This window comes from Chiloscyllium plagiosum, chromosome 43 (assembly GCF_004010195.1).
Source record: "Chiloscyllium plagiosum isolate BGI_BamShark_2017 chromosome 43, ASM401019v2, whole genome shotgun sequence".
In the NCBI taxonomy this organism is placed as follows: Eukaryota; Metazoa; Chordata; class Chondrichthyes; order Orectolobiformes; family Hemiscylliidae; genus Chiloscyllium; species Chiloscyllium plagiosum.
The window spans coordinates 7,955,372-7,970,728 of NC_057752.1; the positions used below are offsets into that span (position 1 = coordinate 7,955,372).

Genomic DNA, 15,357 nt, shown 5'->3' on the forward strand with positions numbered 1-15,357 from the left:
CCTTTTTGAACAAGGGAACCGCATTTGCTATCCTCCAGTCCTCAGGCACTATTCCTGTAGACAATGATGATTTGAAGATCAATGCCAAAGGCTCGGCAATCTCTTCCCTTGCTTCCCAGAGGATCCTAGGATAGATCCCATCCGGCCCAGAGGACACTTCTCCAGTTTGAATTCCGTTTGCCAGTTTTCCACCGATGCAATCAAACCATTGATATTTTCCTGCAGACAACATCCATCCTCTTCACTATCAACTATCCAGCTAAATTTTGGGTCTTCTGTGAAGTTTCCCAATTATGCCTCTCACATTTGAGTCCCTTGGGTTTAATTTGCCTCCAAACTACTGACTTTCCCATTCTAATAGTTGTGACTACAAGTTACATTCACCTGTCAGCTAGGGAACAAAAAAAAGAACATGGATAGCAACCCACAAAAGTCACCACACTCACTGGCACTGGAAGAGTTAAAATTACAGAAGTCTCCTGCTGAAAATGATCTCTACAATACAATGAAATCTACACATGAAATATGTACAAAAGTTTTGCTGAATGTTGGTTGGTTGGTTGTTGCAGGAATCTGAAGCTTCATTCCAAGGAGATCCCTGATCCGTATGTCTCTCTAATTCTGCTTCCTGACAAAAATCGAGTGACAAAGAGGAAGACAAGTATAAAAAAGAAAACAATCAATCCAGAGTATAATGACATGTAAGGAGCGCACATTACTTGAGGAACTTATGGAGTGGGTGAGAGAATGTGAGCTTATCCACTTTGGGAGGAAAGACAGAAAGGCAGATTTTTATCTAAATGACAATAGGTTGAGAAAGGCAGGGGTACAGCGAGACTTGGGTGTCCTTGTACACCAGTTACTGAAAGTAAGCATGTCGGTACATCAAGCAGGGAAGAAGGCAAATGGGACGTTGGCCTTCATAACGAGTGTCACAGTCATAAAGCCTGGAAACAGACCCTTCCATCCAACTAGTCCATGCCAACCATGTTTCCAAACTAAAATCGTCCCACTTCTCTCCGTTTGGCCCATATCCCTCCAAACCTTTCCTATTCATGTACTTATCCAAATGTCTTTTGAATTTTGTAACTGTACCTGCATCCACCACCTCCTCTGCCAGTTCATTCCACAAATGAACCACTCTCTCGAAAAAATGTTGCCCCTCAAGTCCTTTCTAAAACTTTCTCCTCTCACCTTAAAAATATGCCCTCTAGTTTTGAACTCTCCCACCTGAGGGAAAAGACCCTTGCTATTCACCTTATCCATGTCCCTCATGATTTTATAAACCTCCATAAGGTGATCCCTCAACCTCCTACACTCAAGTGAAAGAAGTCCCATCCTATCCAGCCTCTTCCTATTACTCCATTCTAGGCAACATCCTTGCAAATCTTTTTTAAACCCTCTCCCATTTAATAATATCCTTCCTAGCAGGGTGACCAGAACTGCACACAGTTCTCCAGCAGAGGCCTCACCAGTATCCTGTAAAATCTCGACATGATGTCCCAATTCCTATACTCAATGAACTGAGCAGTGAAGGCAAGTGTGCTGAACGCCTTCTTAACCAGCCTGTCTACCAGTGATGCAAATTTCAAAGGCTTAGGTACTTGAAGCCCTAGGTATCTCTGTTCTACAACACTACCCAGGGCTCTACCATTAATTGTATAAGTCCTGCCCTTGTTTGTTGTACTAAAATGCAATACCTCTCATTTATCCAAATTAAACTCCATCAACCCATTTCCTAATTGATCAAGATCTCTTTGTAATCTTAGTTAACATTCTTCACTGTCCACTATACCACCAATCTTGGTGTCATCTGCAAACTTATTAACCATGTCTCCTATATTCTCATCCAAATCATTTATATAAATGACAAACAAAAGTGGACCCAGCACCGATCCCTGTGGAACACCGCTGTTCACAGGCCTCCAGTCCAAAAAATAATCCTCCACCACCCACTGGATCTCCTACTGTCAAGCCAATTTGTATCCAATTGGCAAGCTCACCCTAAATCACATGTTATCTAACTTTACTAATTAGGACCTTATCAAAGGCTTTACTGAAGTTCAGGAGCAAGGACGTGTTACCTGCAGTTATACAGGGCCTTGTTGAGTACTGTGTGCAGTTTTGGTCTCTTTATTTGAGGAAGGATGTTATAGCTATGGAGGGAGTGTAACAAGGGTTTACCAGTCTGATTGCTGGGCTGGCAGAATTGATAATATGAAGAGAGATTGGATTGATTAGGATTATATTCACTGGATTTTTGTTTGTGGGGGGGTGGAAGAATCTCATAGAAACCTATAAAATTCTAACAGGACAAGATGCAGGAAGGATGTTCCTGATAACCAGGGAGTCCAGAACCAGGGGTCACAGTTGAAGGATACAGGATAGGCCATTTAGGACTGAGATGAGGAAACATGTATTCACCCAGCCTGTCGAATTCTCTGCCACAAAAAACAACTGAAACCAAAATGTTGAATGTTTTCTAAGAAGGAGTTGGATATAGTTCTGAGGGGGCTAAAGGGATCAAAAGTTATCGGGAGAAAGTAGGAACTGGGTACTGAGTTGGATGGTCAGCTATGATCATATTGAATAATAGAGCAGATCCGAAGAGTTAAATAGCCTAATCCTATTCCTCTGTTTTCTATGTTTCTGTGGAGGAGAAGGAAGAGAAACTGAAGGAATAAGAAATCAAGGAAAAAGGAGGGAAGAGTAAATGAAAAACAGAGGGAAAGCGGGCCAAAACAATTATAGATTTATTAACAGGCTTGGAACTAAGAAAGGAAATACCCAATATACCGAAAGAGGCAGTGTTATTGTCAGGATACTTTGAAATAATAGTGGTAACATAATTGTAAATTTTTAATCATCCTGCTGTGTTGAACCTTTATTTCAACATAAAAATGAAGCCACCAAATTTGACCTTTGCACATGTTTACAACTTCCAAGAATGCGAGAGAAATGTATGACTTGAGGGAATTTTAGTAGAATAGTAGGCACATAACTTGTATTTTACTGTATTTTATAAACAATATTACAGCACTTCGAATAATCTGATTAGATTCCCTATTCAAGTTGCCTCCACAATCACAGTAAATTATTTTTAATTGGTTTGTGAAATGTTCTACACAACTCCTTTACATTCAAATCAGAAGAAATCTGTCCCTTTTACCCCATATCTGGAACACCCTCTTGAGGGAAAAAGTTGGTTTGGAGTCAGTTGAAATATTGGAAATGGGTATGAATTAAAATCTGTCAAGAAGAGGGACTCATAAGTTAGTAAGGCAATAAAAACATTTCAATTTATTTTTTTTTCTCTCTCTGGAAAGGTTGTGGCAGGAAGCTGGTGTCCCTAAAATCAGGGATCAACAGTTAGTGTGGTAAGGAATACATATAGGGACTCTGGATGCATCTAGGCTGAATGGTCTTTACTTGTTCTGGACCTTGTGCTTTTTGTTCCCCCCCCATTAGATTTGAGTTTGAAATATCATTGGAGGAAGCACAGAAAAGAAAACTGGAGCTCACTGTGAAGAACAGTGTTTCCTTCATGTCCAGAGAGATTGGAAAGGTATTGTACACTTGTGCAATTTGCACAAAAATTGTAACTGTGTAACAATTCAACATAACTCATTCATAATTCCAATGCAAATTATTTTAAAATTATCACGATTCAATAGCCAGAAGCTGCATTAATCCTGAGGATTGTTATGACACTGGGATAGCAACTTAGATCATCTGAGACTAGATAGCGCTGAATTTGCAACACAGTGAATTTAAAACATTCAATGACCCTAAATTGCTTATTTGTCCCTAACTAGATTTCACAAATAATCAATTGCGGAACAAAGTTTATAACTTAAACAAAAATTAACAATTATTAATAATATAACTTTGCAGAACATAGATAACTATAAGGCAATCTAATTAATATATCTGATCTGAGGCCAATCTTCTTTGATCACCAACCCCCCCACCTCCCCCATTGTTATGGACTAGGCCAGACAACTCAAAACATTCTTAAACAGGCAGCCCAGACCATAACTTTGCAATTTGTTTCAGCAAGTGTACAGTGAAAATTACCCAGAGTAAGTCAGCAAGATTGACTACCAGGTTTAAAACAGACAAAACATTTATTCACAAAATTGCACAATGAAACACAAAGAACAGAATAAAGAACCCCTACAGAACTCAGTCGATCCAAACTAGACTGAAGTATGCTGTTCCGAATACACACAACAGTCCCAATAAGCAAACTCCCTTTAAAAACCAGTATGAATGGAACATGTGCTTACTGGTTGAAGTTAGAAGGAGAGAGAGAGTTACTGTTGAACTCTCAGCCAGCTGAAGACTGAACTAAAAACTGCTCTGCTCAGCTCAGCTGGAGAGCTGACCATTCCCCTTTCCTTATACAGGTCACTTCTAAAGCATGTACAGTTTGGCCTGAAGTCTCATCTGTTTACATATAAACAAAAGGCCTCTCAATACCCTTTAATCTCTGTACCAAACCAGACTGATCGGAGCCCAGCCTGGTTTATTACCCCTCTGGAAAAAATCAAGGACAGAGTCTCCTTGAGCCAAGGAACAGCTTTTAGAAAAGAAAAAGGACTAGCTTTGTGACAGCATGAACCAACAAACAGACACAATTAAGGGATAAATTAAAAACAAAAAAAGAATCCTAAGTTACCAGTCCGATTACCATTTCAACAATGGATACCAAGCCTGCATGAAATGCATAGGTTGTATTCTAGGCAAGTAGGATTGTATATTGCTTTAATTCTGAAATCACCAGTCAATGCAGACTGGTTCCACAGACCTCTGGAGACTTGTCCTTATTTCTTAGGGACTGGGGTTCTTTTCACTGTACCAGAGAGTGCAAAATAAAAAAAAACAGTCCTGCAGCTTCCAAAGAAACACTACCGCCTGCCCAAAAGCCCAGTCAAAACACAGTTCACCCTTTGGTTTCTGTTTATTTTTCAATATTTGCTGGGGTTGGCCGGCCAGCACTGGTCCTCTCTTGATTAACCAATTCAATATCTAACCCACTGCAGTCCCAGAGCATAACAACCTCTTGGTGCCAGTTCATCTATAGTTTTGTTCGAGCAACACTTAACTTGCATTACCTTTCCAGGCCGGTTTCTAACAGCAAACATCAGTCTTTTGTTCTCTCCTTTTATTTAAAAAGCAAACTGCTGTTCAGAGTTCAATTCTCAACTCACAGTTCCAAACCAAAAATGAGAAAAATAAAAGAAAAAGAATGATAGTCTGATTAGGATTTTATAAGAACCTTGGGTAAATCATGAACTTGCAGGAGGACTCTCTCAGTATGAGAATGTTGGCAGGATTATGATCATTTCCCTCTTGTAACTACTTCTAACTAGCTATTATTCTTTGCCCTGTCAGCTTAATTTTACTAAATCTGCATTCCAACCAGGTCCTTTTTGCTTCTTTTCCAGCTCCATTTTGATCTGTCACCACTTGACTTGACTCAGGAGATAACACAGTGGTAAGTGAACAATCCATATTGTTCGAATATGAATTGGGCTAAGGAGTTGTATATCACTGTCAGTTAACAATTTTTATGCGATGTTTACCATATTTTAGCAGTAATTGATCTTTCCCAAGTTCACAGTGATATTTCCGCACCTTCTGATTTTTTTTTCTCCTTTTCCGTTTTCTTCAATAATGGTAATGGAGATTTTCCCTTAGCTGATGACTACAGAATGTAATATGGTCAATCTCCTCATAGTGAATACAGGGGTTCGGGATTCATGTTTTCAGAGAGTGAGCAGCAACAAGTTTTGCAACCCAGGATGATTAGCAGAAATTGTTAATGTGAAGTAAAAGAGCAGTAGAAGTTAAGAGGACATTGGTTAGGCCACTGTTGGAATATTGCATGCAATTCTGGTCTCCTTCCTATCGGAAAGATGTTGTGAAACTTGAAATGGTTCAGAAGAAATTTACAAGGATGTTGCCACGGTTGGAGGATTTGAGCTTTAGGGAGAGGTTGAACAGGCTGGGGCTGTTTTCCCAGGAGTGTCGGACGCTGAGGGGTGACCTTATAGAGGTTTACAAAATCATGAGGGGCAGGGGTAGGGTAAATAGGCAAAGTCTTTTCCCCGGGGTCAGGGAGTCCAGAACTAGAGGGCATAGGTTTAGGGTGAGAGGGGAAAGATATAAAAGAGACCTAAGGGGCAACTTTTTCATTCAGAGGGTGGTACGTGTGTGGAATGAGCTGCCAGAGGAAGTGGTGGAGGCTGGTACAATTACGTCATTTAAGAGGCATCTGGATGGGTATATGAATAGGAAGGGTTTGGAGGGATATGGGCCAAGTGCTGGCAGGTGGGACTAGATTGGGTTGGGATATCTGGTCGGCATGGACGAGTTGGACCAAATGATCTGTTTTCGTGCTGTACATCTCTATGACTCTAATGATTTTGGACCAGTACTGCCATTTCCACATGTTATTGTATTTTTTTAAAATGGTTTCCTTTGTGACAAATAAATAGTAATACTAGTGTTATCATCAGCTATGTCACTAAAAAGATGAAGACAGTATTAGGCTCAGCTATACTGTCATTAACAATATTTGTTGTTTAGGCAGGGGTCTGTCATGCAGTGGTAGTGATCCTAATTCTGGGCCAGAAGGTCCAGCTTCAACTCATAGCTGGCTGGAGGTCTGTTATAACATGTCCAAACAGGTTGATTAAAAAATGCATTAATTGCTTAAGTTAAAAATCACACAACACTAGGTTATAGGTCCAACAGGTTTATTTGGAAGTACTAGCCTTCAGAGTGCTGCTCCTTCATCAGGTAACTAGTGGGGCAGGCTAGTGGCCCCACTGCCACTCGATAAAAGAACAGCGTTCCGAAAGCTAGTGCTTCCAAATAAACCTGTTGGACCTATAACCTGGTGTTGTGTAATTTTTAACTTTGTCCATCCCAGTCCAACATCGGCACCACCTTATCATTAATTGTTTTGGGTGACATATGAAGGTAACACCATTTTTGTGACCCACTACAGGGTGGTCAGTGTCTTCAAATCTGTTCCACAGTGAGGTGTCAGTGCTAGAGACAGAAAACATTTTTTAAATTTATTTTTTCAAAAATACTAGATATTAAAATACATTTTCTCTTCATGTTACAGGTTCGATTTGAAGGAAGAATAGAGTGGTTCTGTGGCTTTATTAAACCCAATATTGAGTTTGTTTTTGTTTTATGACCAACTATTTTTAATGGCTTTATTTCAGTTGAAGTATTTTATACCACTTAAAGTATTATGTTACAATTTTTAATGACATTTTAAAATCAATTACTATGTTATTTGTTTTAATTCATCAAGTAAGTTCCAGAGACTGCCTTCAGGGAATTGAGAAAGCCACATTGCTTATTCACCGTCTACAGCATTAGTCCCTTCTCGTGTTTGAAGTTTATCTAAACATCAGTATGATATCTGTGGGGAAAGAAAGGAGTGGGGTGGAGATGTTCTTGGAAACTGTGATGCTTTTCAATGACGAGAACAGATTTAGCTCAGACATAATGCAATGGAAATCTATTTATCCTAAGCGTCCTATGTGAAAGAAGTTCAAGAGGCATCAATGCAATTCTATCATTTAATGTAAAATTGGAGTCTGAATGAAAACTTTATAAGGATTGCTAGTATGAAAAATGTAACTTTCACACTGGAAAAGAAGGTGTATAGAAAATGGAACTCAGGCAGGACTGAATTTCATGTTATGATTGATAGAAGTTGTGTAATAGTTGATAGCAGTGTACTGTTCCAAGAGTGTGGAAAGCAGTCTTGTTCCCTAGCATAGACAACTTTCCAATACTTATTCAAGAAATTAATCCAAAATACTAAATTCTACATCATGGAACTTAAAGAACTATCCTGGGATTTACCATAATCTGTATGTTTCTTGTAGCATCCTACAGAACAATAGTGTAGGCTACAGCGTGGACACCAGTATTTCAGCAATAGCTCCTCACATACACAGCACATTACCATCCCCCTCTTCAGCAGTGCACCAACAGGAGTTATACCCCCTCCTGTCCTGTGCTACCCACACAAACCTGCCCCTTGCCCCCTCGCTCACCTTGGACAAAGTGAGGACTGCAGGTGCTGGAGATCAGAGTCGAAGAGTGTGGTGCTCAAAAAGCACAGCAGCTCAGGCAGCATCCAAGGAGCAGGAGAGTCGACGTTTCAGGCATAAGCCCTTCATTAGGAGTGATGAAGCCCTCGCTCACCCCACCCTGAGATATAATATTGGGCTTTGTTTAGTTTATAGACCAATTTTAGTTTAGAATGGGTTGTTATGCATTTAGGCTGAACCAGGTTTGCTGAAGACAAGCAATGAACGAGCCTCTCGAAATAATAGGGTAGAAATTGCTTGTGTGCGTTTTGGGGCTCAAACCTACTGCAGCATTTGGACATTGGACCTCATTAACATTTTATTTGCCAGAGCACCAAAACTTTACAGGCAGCTCACACATTGCAGGTGAATATCAGGCCATCAATGCTGCCGAGAGTGTTCCCAAAGTATTCCATAGCAAAGATATTACTCTTACTCTGTCTGGATCCGTATATGTACCTTTTCCACCAGGGCTGCTCAGGAATTCTGAGTGGCATTGACTCAGCATTTGTTTTAGGTAGCTGCCAAGAAATCCTGAAAAACAGTCTACATAAATATTGTGCAATATGTCCTCTCACCTTTTTTCCCATAGTGCACTGCAGCTTTAAGTGTGTGGGCCTTTTTCAACTTCCTTGTGGCACAACACTTAAGGAACATCTTGCAAGGATGTTGCTCCCTACCAGTCCAAATTTATTACTGTTATCCTGTGTTTTTTCTGCCTAGACTTTCTATCCCAGTTAATACAAAGATATTGAAGGGTTTTAGTGACAACACATTTTAAAATAAAGGTTTCCCATGCTTTGGGTAGAAGCCAGTAGTGTGAACAGCTTTACAATATAGTAGAATTGTTCTGGGCTCTGTGAAGTTCCCAAGACAAATGTGCAATTGCAAATGAAACAGATGGAAATATATATGGGTAGTTTATAGTGCATATATAAACAGCAAAAAAGTTACTATGTTCACAATGCCCTTTAAAGGCAAGCCATGCACTGAGCAAAACTGAGATGAGGTGTGTCAAAACTGGGAAAACTTGCTCCACTGGAATATTTGTTGTGCAAGCAGCAGTCTAATTTTAGCAGAAAAGTGTGATTAAGCATGGAAATAACATGTTGAGAACATAGCAACAAGTACCATGTTAGAATGATGGAAGGCCACAGATGGAGCTATGAGTACTGCCGGACCCTGTTCATAGTTTGACTCCACGGTGAATAAAATTGAATTAACTTCAGAGATAAACATTGTGTACCGTATTAAGATACCTTCTATAACCAAATAGTCCATATTTTGGAGTTTTGCATAAATAGTATGCACAAATGTTTTATGGCTATATACCAGGGTTTTCAATTGAATCTTTTATGTCATTAGCTTTGAGAAAGCTTTTTGTATACATGTTGTTAAAATGTATTATGTATTCATGCAGCAAAATCAATCATGACCCAGTGTAACTTTACTCTGTACAGATTTCACTCTGATGCATCCAAGATTTTCACATCAGGTTTTCGATTGTTTAAAAGCTGCAATATGGTTTTCCTGAAGATTAACAATACAGCAACACAAACAGAAATTGCTGGAAAAACTCAGCTCATCTGGCAGCATCTGTTGAAAGAGAAATAGAGTTGATGTTTCAGGCCCAGTGATCCCCTTCATAATAGCAAGGAAACCACTAATGTTTTTCTTTCCTTTTGTCGACTATCCTTGTACAAGTCTATAGATTCCTTCGATCCATTGATTTTTCCTTAAATTCTAGGTCCATGATCAATTAATGAAATATCACTCCTGAAAACCAAGACTGATGATATCGTAAAGTAGACTGCCAAGTATTGATATCAGCATTTTGGAAACTATTTACAAAATGAACGAAGTATCACTGTGGAAAGGGAGGATCTTTCAATACAAAATACTTTACTAAGCAAGTTTTGGGAAGGGTTATTAAATAGCAAACATTCCAATCTGTGCAAATCCACAAGGAACCTGCAAAAAACCAAATTAGTCTTCTGATTGGAAAAGGTCCACTGAACTACTGTACTCAAGGATCCTGTATCTGATCAGCTGAAACAGACTTAAGTGGGACACTCTGGAATGTCCTGTGGCTGTGAAAGGTACTATTATAAATGAAAATTCTTTCCTCTAACATTCAGCCTGGGTCATGCTGTTCATATTTTGATTTTTTAAATTTGACAATCCCACAATTCGATAATCAGATCTGCAAGGATTCATCTTTAATTCTAATAGAAACTTACAATATTGTACGACTTTTGTATAATGATACATTATTTGGATTTTGTTCCTTTTGAGTATTTTGTTCCTTTTGAGTATTTGTATATAAAAATGGTTTAAAAGACTACATCGTAATATTTGATCAACAGTCAAGAGTAATCAATATATATTGAAAGACATGGTCAGGCAAGATAATGTCAACTATTGATAATCAATTTTAGTGTTCATACCTAAGGTTTCTTTTTTAAGGTGGAGTTAAACTTCAGGTGCAATGTTTGAAAGTTTACATCCAGACAGTCCTTAAAGTCCAGGTTTCTCTCTGGTTCAGTTAGTGCAATTTGATGATTTCATTCTGGTTCCTGATTTTTCTTTTAATTAGTTCATGGGATGTAGGTGGGGTTACTAGCTAGGCCATCATGTATTGCTCATCCTTCATCCTTTGAGGAGGTGGTGAGGTGCTTTCTTGAACCACTGCAGTCCTTGTGGAAATATAGTGCAGTTAGGGAGGGAGTTCCAGGATTTTGACCCAGCAACACTGAATGAATGGTGATATATTTCCAAGTCAGGATGGTGTATGGCTTGGAGGGGAACTTGCAGAGGGTGTATTTATTGCCCTTCTCCTTAAGCTTACTGCTCCTCTTCTTTGTATGTCAGTCAGGAAATGACGGGACTGGTCTAAGTAGTAAAAACCAACCAGCTATTTATAATTTACATTCTTCAATATCTAGAGCTTTCATTTCATATGAATTATGTAGCCATTATTTTGTTTGTTACATGATAAGTGTGATTGCTGTTGATATTTTCAACTAAAATTACATTTATTAAAGAAAAAACATAACTAGCATAAAACAAACTGCTACTTTTGCTAAATGTATAGTTCCACAATAGCACATTGTGATTTGAGCACTTGAATATGTAGCTCACTTAAATTGATAAAGTGGAATATTCCTGCATGTACATGTATTACTATATAATAAAGAGTGAAAATCCATATATAATCAACCTTTAGTTTATAGTTTTGATTATTTATTCCATCTTTGCCTGGGTATCTTGGCTCAGTGGCAGCACTCTTGTTATCAAAAACTTGTGTAATTAAGCCAGAGACTAAAGTACATAGTATTTTGCCTTTTCTAAAGTACAGAATTTAGGTTGCTATTTCAGGCAGGACTTGAAGAAATGAATCAACATGTAACCAATCTTTATGTAAATAATCCATTTGTTGCAAAGCAGCATGCAAACATCAGCTGCTTGCTAATTTACATGCTTGTACTACTTAAAGCAAGCCAGCAATGCTGAAAGATGAGATGCATTTCGGTTGAGCAGACATTAGAATGCACTGCAGAAGTAATTTGGACCGGAAAGACCAATGACATTACATGGAAGAAAGCAGGTTCTTACGGACTTTGACAGCCCTAGAGGTCTGAGTGCAGGAGATAAACAAAGCACAGGGAGGGAGACAAATTCTGAGAAGTCAGTGGGAGCTGACATCCATTGAGGTCAATGCTAGCAATGGACAAGTGGTTAAGGTCAGTGAATGCACCTTAAAGTGCCACATTCTGTCAACTGTACCACTAGCCTCACACTACACAATGCATCATACCCCCTTCATTTACCTATCAATAATTTCTATCAAGCAAGAATCATAATTTCACAGCTTCACCTCACACACTTAATATTGCTGCAAGCCTCTTAGGTATCTCACACTTTTAGCACTTGGTGCCAGCTCTTGAACCATGACAATGACCAGGCTCATCATATCTCATCCATTATGTATAGTAAAATAAAACAACACAGAAACAAATTGTTTAAACACAGCAATTCACATTTATCCACCTTAAACTATCTAATCTATTTGTAAATATTGAAATCCACTGGTTTAACAAAATCCTATTTACCTAAATAGGATCTCCACTGCACCTCCAATAAAAGTATTGACAGTGGATTCAGAGAACCCAAGGAAATTGCAGGCTACTGTCTCTGCTTCAACTCCTAACTCTAGTGGCGAAAGTGAGTACTGCAGATGCTGGAGATTAGAGTGGTGCTGAAAAAGCACAGCAGGTCAGGCAGCATCCGAGGAGCAGGAAAATATTTTCTGATCATCATTCCTGATGAAAGGCTTTTGCCCGAAAAGTCGATTTTCCTGCTCCTCGGATGCTGCCTGACCTGCTGTGCTTTTCCAGCACCACTCTAATCTTGGTTCTAACTCCAGTGGTCTATTGTAACGATATTTCCCCATTATCTGTCCTAAGTCTTAGATTACATAATTAAATGCATCTGTCTATGCAATCATAGTCACAACGCAGAAACAGACCCTTCAATCCAACTCGTCCATGCTGACCAGGTTTGCTAAACCGAACTCGTCCCATAATCTCTATAAATCTTTCCTATCCGTGCACCTGCCCAAATGCCTTTTTAAATGTAATTTTACTCACCTCCACCACTTCTTCTGGCAGCTCGTTCCATATAAGCACCACCCTCTGTGTGAAAAAGTTGCCCCTCAGGTCCATTTTTAAATCTTTCCTGTCTCACCTTAAATCTATGCTCTTCATGGTTTTATCAACCTCTATAGTGTTGCCTGTCAGCCTCCTACCTGCCTGTCCAGCCGCTCCTTATAACTCAAACCTTGCAGATTTGATAACATCCTTGTAAATCTTTTCTGCACCCTCTCACAAGTTTAACAACATCCTTCCAATAGAAAGGCAACTGGAATTGAATGCAGCATTCCAAAAATGATCTAACCAATATCTGTACAGCTGCAACATAATGTCCCAACTCCAACACTCTGTTCTCACCAATGAAACCAAGCGTGACAAATGCCTTCTTCACCACCCTGTCTATCCGTGACACCACTTTCAAGAAACTATGTACCTGCACCCCTAGGTCTCTGTGTGACAACACTCCCCAGGGCCTTACGATTAAACTGACAAGTCCTGCCTTGGTTTTTCTTATCAAAGTGTAACACCTCACATTTACCTGAATTAAACTCCACTTGCCACTTCTTGGCTCACTGGCCCAGTTAATCAAGATCCCACTGTACTCTTAGATAACTTCCTCATCATCCACCAAAACATCAATTTTGGTGTCATCTGCAAATTTCTAAACATGCCTCCCATGTTCTCATTCAAATTTTATATAAATGATGGAACAGAAGTAGACTCAGCACCAATGCTTGTGGCACACTGCTGGTAACAGGCCTCTGGTATGAACAACTACCCTCCAGCACTACCCTCAGTCTCAAACCATCAAGCCAAATTTTGTATCCAATTGGCAGCTCTCCCTGGATCCAGTGGATTTAACCTTACTAATCAATCTACCATGCATAACCTTTTCAAAGGCCTTTCTAAAGTCCATGCAGACAATGTCTACTGTTGTGCCTTCATCTATTTTCTTGGTCACCTCTTCAAAAAACTCAATCAAATTTGTGAGATGAGAATTCCCACATACAAAGCCATGCTGATATTTCCGAATCAGCCTATGCACATCAAAATCCTGTCTCTCAGACTCTCCTCCAATAACTTACCCACCACTGATGTCAGGCTCACTGGTCTTTGCTCCCTGACCTTTCCTTACGGCCTTTCTTAAATAATACCATGACTTGGAGGTGCCAGTGTTGGACTTGGGTGGACAAAGTTCAAAATCACACAACACCAGGTTATAGTCCAATAGGTTTATTTGGAAGCACTAGCTTTCGGAGCGCTGCTCCTTCAGGAGGTCGTCCTTCAACAACCTGATGAAAGCGCAGCGCTCTGAAAGCTAGTGCTTCCAAATAAACCTGTTGGACTATAACCTAGTGTTGTGTGATTTTTAGTTTTAAATGATGCTGCAATATTAGCCACCCTCCAGTCTTCTGGCACTTAACCCGTGGCTGTCAATACAAATATCTCTGCAAGGGGCTCTGCAATTTCTTCCCTAGCTTCATACAATGTCCTGGCATACACTTGATCATATTTCACGGATAGTTCACTGGTTTGAATTTAACTGTTCTTCAGTGCATTCTTCGTAATAATACCTGAACCAATCTGCGTACTCTTCTCACACAGTATAAATTTTGTTCCTGTGAGATTTGGTAATTGCGGGTCAGGTAGCTGACTTGACTTGACAGCTGGCTTATGATACAGAGTGATGCCAACAATGTGAGTTCAATTCCCACAATGGCTGAGGTTACCATGAAGGTCACACCTTATCTTACAATTCTGGTCTGATAAGATAAAGCCAAAAAGTATGGTTCTTTTTCTGCAATATTCAAAAATAACATAACATTTTAAGAAATATTTGTTGAGATAAAGACTTCATGACAGCATTTGGAGAAGAGCAGGCAAGATCGAAGTACTGGCCAGAATATATCTCTCAACCAACATCATTAAAACATATTATCTTGTAAGTGTCATACTGTTGTCTATGGGACTGTGTGTGCAAATAGGCTGCTACATGACAACAGTTCAAAAGTACTTAATGGGCTGTAAACAACTTTGAAATGTTTTTAAAGGAACTATACAAATGCAAGTTCTTCTTCCTCAAGACAGAGAAATTTTCTATTCAGGGAATGTGGAGCAAAAGGACATAATCTTAGAGTTAGAACTAAGATATTAGGACTGAAATTTAAAACTCACACCCCAAAGTATTACCTAAAGTTGGATCAATTAAACTTTTCAAAATTAAGATCAATAGAATTTTGTGGGATAAGGTATCAAAGTCTTTGGAACAAAAGGAATTAAATGGAGTTGAGGTCAAGATCAGCCCTGATCTAATTAAATGTCACAATATACTTGAGGGGCTTAAATGGCTTACTTCTGTCCCTATGGTACTTTAACTGCACTGTCAGAAAATCACCCTTTAATGCAGTTTCATTTTTTTCATTGTTAGAAAGCTTATGGCTTCTGCAGTTGGAGGTTCCAATTGTTCACTCAATTGTTCCAAAATAAAGGTAAATTTACATTACATATGCCAGAACGTGGAATTCAGAAATGGCATTCCTCATGTCAAGGTTTTAGTCAGAGTGGTGCTGGAAAAGCAC

The 15,357-nt window shown here is 39.2% G+C and overlaps 1 protein-coding gene across 1 annotated transcript in view; it reads left to right on the plus strand.

The window, feature by feature from the left end:
* esyt1a (extended synaptotagmin-like protein 1a) overlaps positions 1 to 11,345 on the plus strand; it is a 71,323-nt gene extending 59,978 nt beyond the window's left edge. The window contains exons 25-28 of the mRNA XM_043681733.1: positions 570 to 701; positions 3,469 to 3,565; positions 5,451 to 5,500; positions 7,142 to 11,345. Of these exons, the coding sequence (XP_043537668.1) occupies positions 570 to 701; positions 3,469 to 3,565; positions 5,451 to 5,500; positions 7,142 to 7,163 (301 nt within the window). The 3' untranslated portion in view covers positions 7,164 to 11,345. The remainder of the gene's footprint in view (positions 1 to 569; positions 702 to 3,468; positions 3,566 to 5,450; positions 5,501 to 7,141) is intronic.
* The last annotated feature ends 4,012 nt before the right edge of the window (positions 11,346 to 15,357 follow it).